Source organism: Myotis brandtii, unplaced genomic scaffold (assembly GCF_000412655.1).
Source record: "Myotis brandtii unplaced genomic scaffold, ASM41265v1 scaffold540, whole genome shotgun sequence".
Classification (NCBI taxonomy): domain Eukaryota; kingdom Metazoa; phylum Chordata; class Mammalia; order Chiroptera; family Vespertilionidae; genus Myotis; species Myotis brandtii.
In genome coordinates, this window is record NW_005369990.1 from 1,958,740 (window position 1) to 1,968,895 (window position 10,156).

The window sequence follows — 10,156 nt, forward strand, 5'->3', positions numbered from 1 at the left end:
TACCCCCCAAGGGGTCCCAGACTGCGAGAGGGCACAGGCCGGGCTGGGGGCCCCCCCTCCCCCCCCCCCCCGAGTGCACAAATTTTTGTGCACTGGGCCTCTAGTATATATATAAAAGCCTAAGTGGCCAAATGACAGAATGACCAGTTGCTATGATGTGCACTGACCACCAGGGGGCAGATGCTCAACGCAGGAGCTGCCTCCTGGTGGTCAGTGCGCTGCCACAGCCAACCTCCCATGGCTGGCCAATTTCCTGCTTCAGTTTTACAGATGGGAGAACTGAAGGGAAGTAATGGACACCAAAGCCAGGGATAAAACAGAGAAGATGACTAAAACTTACATGAAAACATAATTTCACTAGAACGAAGAATATCATATTAAATTTTTCTCCAAAAGACAAAATAAATAATAATAAGCTCCAATATCTTAATACTTTGGGCAAAGGAGCAGGTTTTGAGGACTAAGTTTAATAGATGCAGCTTCAATTTAATCTATTTCTTGTGCAGTACAATGTTCCCAAAGGAACACATTCATTTAAAAAGCTTAAGCATGAAAGATTTATTTTCTCTCAAGCAAAACTAATTAAATTGAAATACCTTCTAAAGGCAAAGTAATAGTAATATGTAGTTCACATCATTCTAAATTTGATATATTGGGAAAATAGTAAGATATTCTTTTGACTCCTAAATGCTGACAATTTTGAAAAATATTGACTTCAAGGAAGTGAGCAGAGAAATATGTTTGTGCTGCTCTGATTTTCAGTGTTTCCATGGAAGTTGGTCCAATTGCTATAGGTTGGTTCACTGACCAAATTAAATAGGTGCCTGTAGATAATTTCCTATTACCTTCAGGGCATAGGAAGGAATAAGTAACGGAAGGCAGAAATATCTACCTCTTAACAGCTCATTAATATTGCAGGGGAATCAGGTTTTCCTAGGAGGCTGAGGCATTACAGCCCAATTCTATTAATGGCATTGTTAGTCACATAAATAAATAGAAGTCAGGTGACCTGACCTAGAATTCCTTCTTCCAAGAACATCAGCACATGCTATGAGTTAAGACATTCCTCAAACTGGTAATGCCCAGTTTAATGTTTGCTTATTTCATACTAACAATCATATTAGAGCTCTACTCTAATTTCCTCTATTTCTGGAAGTTTTTGCTCTTGCTTTCAACACATTTTCCTTCTCTCTCTCTCATCAATAAAAAAATAATAAAATAAAAATATTTTCCTTGCTGCTTCTGTAGATAGACATAGCCACAAACCAATGCACCTGTGTGTGTGTGTGTGTTTTCTTTTTTAACATTAACTTTGTCAGTGAATCAATCCTAGAGAGGCAGGATTACATCACATATATGTGTTAACTTTTCAAAACATATCTCGTATAGAGTCTGGCAGTGCCACACTACTCTGCATGACAGCATGATAACTGCACAAAGACATATACACCAGTATGTTATAGAATTATGCCACTCAATAAAAAGGTCAGTGCAATAAGATTCTGTTTTTTATATTAACCATAAAACCTATGTTTGCACAGATGTATATGACTCAGCATGAGACAAATAGGAAAAATGTTAACAATGGTTATTTCTGGAGGAGTAGTATTACAAAGGTAAAAGAGAAAACAATAATTTTGTTATGATCACATGTTACTTTAAAAACATGTGAAAAGTATAACCTATAAACTAAAAAAGAGAAAAATAGCAGTGAGAAACAATACCTTATGACAACTCAGTATGTTAGGGAATCAATTAGAATTAAAACCTATTTGTTAACTGAATACTTTCGAATTATAGCCAGAAACATAAATAAGGATGGGCAATAAAATTCAGAGAGTCAAAACAATTTTAAATTATAATATGTAAATATTATGAAAACCCGTGACCCTTCGATCCTCCGACCGACGCTCTAACCACTGAGAAAACTGTCCAGGGCCAAAATAAAACATTTTAAACATAATGTTGGGAGGGGAAAGTCCCGAGCTGTAGTTCAAGTAGAGAATCACAGAGAGACATTCTGAACCACACACTCGGTAGCAACAAGGAAGATGTGCAGCTTGGATGCTGGTAGAGCTAACAGAAACCATTGCATACAAAGCCATTGTGTCAGCAACCACATTACTTGGTAGTTCTGAAGTGATATTTGGCATTTTACATCGGAACAGGAGTATGTGCTACCTCTATATGATTATTTTTATTGTATTTCAGTTATATTTTAGGAAATTGGGGTGGGGTTAACATGTAATGTGTAATTTTTCCTGACTTAAAATAATGAGAAATAGACTCATGGTTACTGTTTTGGGTGGAACATCTGATTTTCAGGTTGGAATACTGATTTTAGGCTTATATCTTAAAAACTATAATTAAAATACACAACCACATTTTTGCTAAATTTGAGCAGTTGTTTGATATTGTTAGTAAGTCAAACTTGGAATAAGAATCGTATTAAAACTTTTACTTTAGCCGTATCCAGTTTGTTTCAGTGGATAGAGGGCTTGCGGACTGAAGGGTCCCGGGTTTGATTCTGGTCAAGGGCACATGCCTGGGTTGTGGGCTCGATCCTTAGCTGGGGGTGTGTAGGAGGCAGCTGATCAATGGTTCTTTCTCATCATTAATGTTTCTATCTCCCTCTCCTCCTTTCTGAAATCAATAAAAATATATTTTAAAAAACTTTTATTTTAAGCTTTGTGCCTTAAGATTGCATTGCGATTAGAAGTGACTCTAAATTTCTAATTCTGCAAATAAAGCAAAATACAGAAATAAATTCTATGTTGAGGCTGGCTGTTATAAGGAAACCCTTTTCAATAATCTAAGAGCGTATCTTTCCAGAGTGCACTTCAGGTATGGTCACTGCATAGCCACGAGCAGGCCTGGGAGGAAGCGGAGAAAAAATGGAGGCCTGGAGAACTACCCCGGTGTCATGCGAAACCCAAGGAGAAACTGCAGAAAAGAGAGGAGAGCCTCCAGAGGCACCCTGAAACCCAGTTATCCCTCCCAATGGCCCGTGTCTTCCCAGCACACACTCCCAACCCCATTGCTTCTATTCTTTCCGCAGTGATCTACATTTCCTCAGTTATCCTCACTTTCACTTTCTGCTTTCACTGCACTGTCTCTCCATGACGTTAAGACCACATGGCTCCCTGTAGAACCCTCCCATAAAGCTCTGGTGGAGCAGTAATGAGGACTGCTATGGTGAAAATGAAATGGTCGCACTCCTCCAAAAGATCAGAAGGAATACAGGTCTTTAGCCTAAATAATTCAGCAGCATAAAGACACTGAAGTGTGACTAAATAATTCAAAACTCCTTCCCCAACGAGCCAGAGACAGAAACAAAAATGGCAGGAGTAGAAGATAAAGACTTCATTGCAGGAAACCCGGAAAAGAATGAGGCCACTCGATATAAGCGCGAGGTTTTACATAGTATTTCCTGCAGCCTGAAGAGAAAACCTTGGCTCTGTAGTGGCCTTGAGGGGGGAAGCTCTTAATGATGGAGCGCAGAGGAGCTCTCACATTGGACAAGAACAACCTCAAAAATATTATTTTCCTTTTTTTGGTTCTAGGGAGACAGGTATAATTTCCCTGACTGCATTCTTCTTTTAATGGATTCAAAGTGGCATTAAATTTTTAGAAAATAAAAACAGTAACAGGGTATTGCATTGTGAGAAACTACTTCAGATATTGTAACTGCATTCATCTAGAGCTACCCAAACTACAAAATGAGGAGAAATTCACTGATTACCTTCTAGAATCTCTATTAATCCAAGAACTAAATAACTTAAAAGCAAAGCCCTTAGAGTCAGAAAAGCTAGTGTTCACATGTTTATTCTGCCCTTGGGTGCCTCAGTTTCCTTTTGTGTAATACAGGGGTTAAAATAGCACCAACTTTCACTGGGCCCTTGTAAAAGTTGAGAGCGGGAATGCATTTAAAAAATTTAGCACTGCCTCATAAATAATAAGTATTCGATGTTAGCTCAGTTCCCAACACAGCTCTCCCATTTCCATATCTCCCAATCGGTCTCTTAATGAGTACATCTTTATATAACTCAAATGAGGTAGAACACAATAGATTACTGAGGGAAAATTATTTAGCAAGACACAGCTACTGACTACAGTGCTATAATGGCAGGGCTGGGGGTGGGCTGGGGAGGAGAGTGGACGATATTGCACTTTGAAGAAAGGAAAAATGTTGCACACACAGGAGAGGTCCTCCACTGTTTTGTGTGTGAGGCTGACCCTATACTTCTGCTAGCTTTCCAATTTGTTAATTAGGCTGTAGACTATTTTTAAGAGCCACACAATGGGGTGACTATAGCTCTGCGTGGGAAGATCATATTCAGGACTTGCTTACAGTATTTATTTTAGTCAGGTTTGATCAACTGATTTTTTCTTCTTTTTTCCCACTTTTTCTTTTTTTTAATTTTTTTAAAACATATATTTCATTGAAGGGAGAGGGATAGAGAGTTAGAAACATAGATGAGAGAGAAACATCGATCAGCTGCCTCCTGCACAGCCCCCACTGGGGATGTGCCCGCAACCAAGGTACATGCCCTTGACTGGAATTGAACCTGGGACCCTTTAGTCCGCAGGCCGACGCTTTATCCACTGAGCCAAACCGGTTAGGTGATCAACTGATTTTTTAACCGTTTTACTGAGATATAATAGATATACAATAAATCACATGCTTAAAATGTAAAATTTGATATGTCTGAACACTCATGAAACCATTGCCATAATAAAAAAATTGGCCAATCAATTTCTTTTTGCATGTTTAGCTATTGTAAACCTATCTATGTTAATAAAACTGTAGGAAAAAGAAATTGTTTTGCAATTTTGAAATCCTTTACTTTCTGCTTTGTAAACTAGTGTTTCTGCAATGGGATATTTTATTACATGAAGTCTCTTAGGGCATAATTATTGCATTAAAAAGTACAATTTATAAATCCATGTATGATATTAATCTAAAAGAGCCAATCTAAGATGACAGAAGCTTTTGACTATAAATTAGAATCTTATCTATGGATGCACAAAAGCTTTTAATTTATTTACTACTGTACTATGCTCCTATATTGCACCTAAGTTTTCCAAAAGACTTCAAAAATAATTCAGTGTCAATGAGCAGAGAGTGAAGGATCGACTGCTGAGACTGGTGTGTGGGCAGGTACATGGGTCGGTCATTTAACCTTTATGGTTCCAGTTCTTTTCTTTTATCAAATAAATACTACTAGACAGTCATAACTGAATTTACCTGTAGTTGTATGTCTTTATCCCTGGCAAATAAGGGACATATTCATATTATTTTTGATGGTTCTTAAATAAACATATACGCATGCAAAATAACAAGATTTAGTTGTGGTGATCCTGCAGGTAAATATTACAAAGGGAATGTACTTCCTCCATCTTGAAGGACGTGTGAGCCAGACGAGACACAGCCCTCCATGCCCCCCAATCAATTGTGCATTTGCTGTGCCACCCACACAGGTTCCTCTGGCTGCTTCGGTGACCTGACAAATCACTCCAATTCCCGGCACAGCACTATCGGCTCTCTCTTCCCACACGGGCACTGTAGGGAAGATTATAAATAAATCCTATATTCCTGTGACAGCACCATGAGCAGGCTCGTGTATTTTCTGGGACTAATTGCTTAGGGAAAGCCAATACTCTAGAGCAAGTCTCATTCCATCCTACATGGTAATTATATGTTAATGCATTTTGAAATTAATTCAGAGCCCTCTACCCCCACCCCCGCTAGCATCGCAGTAAAGGGCAGAGAAGCTGAGACTTAATCACATTGTCTTCTGGGGGCTTCACGTAAGATTTCTTTTGTACATGAACTGGGCCATCGATTGGCAGAACTCGCTGACTGCTCTTCCACGGGAGCAAGGCAGTCGCTCAGCAACAAAACTGCCGGCGGACGTCCTGCCAAAAATCAGCCACTCGCAGGCTCCGGGAGAGAAGCAGAGTCTGACTTCGAAGAAGCCACCATGTATGCCCCACCCGTCCCTTTCCTACCTCCTCTAAATTAGCCTCAGGTTAGGGCTTAAACAACTCAGGTCAACTATAAATAAAAGGAGGCTGGAGTAGAGTAACAACATAACAATAACAAAAAGCAATAATGAGAAGTGATATGAGCAAATGGCGGGACTGTAAAAATAATCAAGGCAGGGATAACGTGACCTCAATTGAGGAGAGAAGCCACAAAAATAAATGGAGCGTGGGTGGATAAGCAAATACACAGATGTGCCCTAACCTGGAAATCTAGTCAGCATGATCTAAAAACCACTGTATATGCCTCTATCATAATGCATTGCGCATGCCATGATATCATAATGCCATCATTTAACACACCGCAATAGGCAAAGGACTACTGTGGTAACTCCTGGCTTCACCTTCCCTGGCACTCATCATGAAATCAATGTCTTATTCTCAGTTCGAAAGCACACTGGATTGAGTATCATGCTATATACAAATTCCTCACATATCATAGAAAAATTATTGAATTTTTTTCTCAGCTATAAAAAGACACCAGGAAACTATTTTCCAAAGGAATATTTTCCCCCTGTCACCCCTGACCTAGAGCCAAAAGTCACATGAGAAGATGGGTTATAACTGATTACGAATCCAGTATGTGCATTTTTCCGTTCTCTCAGCTTCCCAAGACGCTGCGTGGAGCTGTGAGGAGTAGAAGATGACTTCCCTCTGGGAGACCCCTTCAGAGGCAAATGCACGAATATAAACAAACCAAAAAGAACTGACATACAAAAGTCCATGCAAAATATTATTTTACCAATAGCATCTGAAAAGTTTGAAGGTATTACTACCATGTGCCAGACATTGCAACAAAACCTGACTTTATCTTCTCTCCTTAATTCTCATCACACCCTCTGAGGTTGCTGCCACGCAATCGCTAGGCTGATTTGGCTCAGTGGATAGAGCGTTGGTCCCCTGCAGATTGAAGGGTCCCAGGTTCAATTCTAGTCACATGCCCAGGTTTCAGGCTCGATCCCCAGTAGGGGGTGTGCAGGAGGCAGCCAATCAATGATTCTCTCTCATCATTGATGTTTCTATCTCTCTCCCACTCCTTTCCTCTCTGAAATCAATAACAATATTTTTAAAAAAGATACTTGCTGAATAAATAAATAATTTCCATTTGATAAAGAAGGTAACCGAGGATTAGAGAAGATAAACAGCTAAAATATGTGATGCTAGACATGTGTTCCAACATATTTTAATTTTTTTTTTTAACAAGAGAAATTGAGAGGAGTGGAGTGGGATTAAATTATTGCCATGTTTAATCTTCTTTCCCTTTTCATCTCTGAATGAAGATTAAAGTTGCTAAATAGCAACAAAAGGATCAAATTCAGAAAGTCAAAGGAAGGAATAGGAGGTATCCAATATGGCAATTTGTTAATTTTTTTTTCCACCCAGGAGAGCTCTTTCAGCCTCTAGTCTAGAAAACAGGTATTGAAGTTTCTGTCTGATCCAAATAACAGTCAACTGTGTGCCAGGTACCCTGTTAAACTCCTTCTAAAATGCAACTAATAACTGAAAGAATTGATAGGAGTTAAAGTAGGTCTTCGAAGTCCAGTTCCCAATGCCCTGTACACAGTGTTGACTTTTGTGTATGGCCTGTAAAGCGGTCTCATTACTCTGCAGCCACACTCATTTGTTACTGGTATCTAATAAGATCCCAGACAGAGAAATAAAATACCAGTGCTCCTGTTTATTGATGAAAACATCTAGAGAGTAATTATCTTCTTTTATTTCTATCCTGTTCTTATGTGGCTTTAACCCACATCATCAGCTTCACCGATATTAACCATTCCTTGACAATCAGATCACAAGGTTTCATTGGCTCTGGCACTTTTCCAAAAAATTAAATTACAACAGCAAAAACAAATGTCAATAAAAACAAAAATAGTTACTATGTAAAATAGTAAAAACAAAACAAAACACAAAAATACATACAATTGTCATACTTATGGTTAATTCAAAACCCAGAGCATTTTGATAAATGCTAATAATATTATATTAGTACATAATCAAATTAGTTTTGAACTTTTAAAAATTAATATTAAAAACAAGACTTATTCTTTTAATATGTGTCCATGAGATTTTACTTAAAGGCTTCTAAATTATTTTGAGATATTTGTTTTTACTCAAGCAGCAAATAACATTTGCACGTGACAATATGGTTTTTATTTTTGCTTTGAAAAATGATTTTAAATAGTTGAAGAAAATATAATTTGTCAACACTCTTCTCCTTCACCTCATTGTATTGTACACTATCTCCTGTACCCCTTCACTTCACCAGAAGAGAAGTAAAAAAAATATATGCCCCTTACCTCTAATAGTTCATCTCCAATACGCATCCGTCCGTCCGTGGCCGCGGGTCCTTCTGGGTTAATTCCCACCACAAAGATGCTCATGCGTGACCTGTCCTTATTGCCCGCAAGGCTGAGTCCAAGTCCATTCTTATCCTTTTCAAGTTCAATAATGTGTAATTCTCCTGGCAGATCTGCATATCTTTGCCTGATTTTTTCTATTAAAATAAAGATAAAGAGAAAATTAAAGAGAGCAGTTAAATTTATATTACAGAGATGTCAGCATTCCCCTAACCATACTGTGATTCCTCTACAATGAAAGGTCCTTTTGGAAAATGAAGTGCTTGAGGTCATTCATAGCCTTACGTATAAGTTACAGTTAAGAAATCTTTACATCTATCTAAGAAGGTAGTTCACCCATAAAACCTTTCCTGATCGAACAGTTTCACACTGGCCTAGGCTTTCCATGGGTTATTTTCTCACATAAGATGGTCAAAACAATGTGGTGAAAATCCTGGCCTCCCTGCACCCTCTCCAAAAACAAAGGGGGGGGCGGGGCGGAGACAAAGAATATTTACGGAGCACCAGCTATATGCCAAGCAAAGTGATTGGTCCTTGAGATATTATTTTGAATAAAGCAGACATGTTCCTGTTGTCGTGGATTTGCAGTCCAGTAGGAAAGAAAATAAACAATTATTTTTAAATAATTACATTTCTTTAAAGTATACAAAGGTTACAAAATAATAATATTGAGTGCTATGTGAGTAAAAACAAGGGGAATTAAGAACGCTGATTTAGCTATCAGCCCTGAATTTGATCTGCGAATCTATCATTTACTCAATACCCAATATTTAATATATTATTTTACCTCTATGGAATTCATCTATGAAATGGGCATTAGATTACCTACTTGCTTGGATGCTGGAAAAATGAACTAAAATACATGTTAAAAAACTCAATGGTTGCCCTAACCGGTTTGGCTCAGTGGATAGAGCGTCGGCCTGCAGACTCAAGGGTCCCAGGTTCAATTCCAGTCAAGGGCATGTACCTTGGTTGTGGGCACATACCCAGTAGGGAGTGTGCAGGAGGCAGCTGATTGATGTTTCTTTCTCATTGATGTTTCTAACTCTCTATCCCTCTCCCTTCCTCTCTGTAAAAAATCAATAAAATATATTTAAAAAAACCAAACTCAATGGTTCATGGCTTACAGGTATTTTATAATTATTTTATCCGGTCTCTGTCTCACTTTGCTATCTCTACTTTATGGTTTAGATGATACAAATAAATTATAGGACAAGAAAGGGAAAATAACTACAGACAGATTTTAAAATAATATTATTATGAATAGTATATCAATGAACTAAATGTTGACACATTTTAAAATATAGATAACAGATAAATTGCTCAAAAAATTTAAAATAACATATTTAGTACAAGACTAAATGTAAAACTACAATAGACTAGTAATTATTAAATAAACTGAAATGATCGTCAAGAATATTACCTTTCAAAAATACTTTCTAGTCCTAGATATTTTTACATTTTAATTCTATCAGATTTCAAGTTATAATAAATTTTTATCCTATGTAAGCTGTTCCAAAATATGGAAAATGTACAAAAAGTTATCCACCCCATTTTTGAGGTTGTATAATTCTAATTCTGATTCCAAAATCAAGAAAAGAAAATTTCCCTGGCTGGTGTGGCATCGAAGGATCACAGGTTTAATTCCCAGTTTAAAACCTGAGTTGCAGGTTTGATCTCTGGCCCTGGTCAGGGCTTATGTAGGAGGCAACCAGTTAATGTGACTTTCTCACATCAATGTTTCTCCCCCC

General features: G+C 37.9%; 1 protein-coding gene across 4 annotated transcripts in view; it reads right to left on the bottom strand.

The window, feature by feature from the left end:
• INADL (InaD-like (Drosophila)) overlaps nucleotides 1–10,156 on the bottom strand; it is a 289,773-nt gene that overhangs the window by 110,973 nt on the left and 168,644 nt on the right. For all 4 annotated transcript variants that reach the window (XM_014549254.1, XM_014549253.1, XM_014549252.1 and 1 more), the window contains exon 27: nucleotides 8,346–8,542. In XM_014549254.1, coding sequence (XP_014404740.1) covers nucleotides 8,346–8,542 — 197 coding nt within the window. The remainder of the gene's footprint in view (nucleotides 1–8,345; nucleotides 8,543–10,156) is intronic.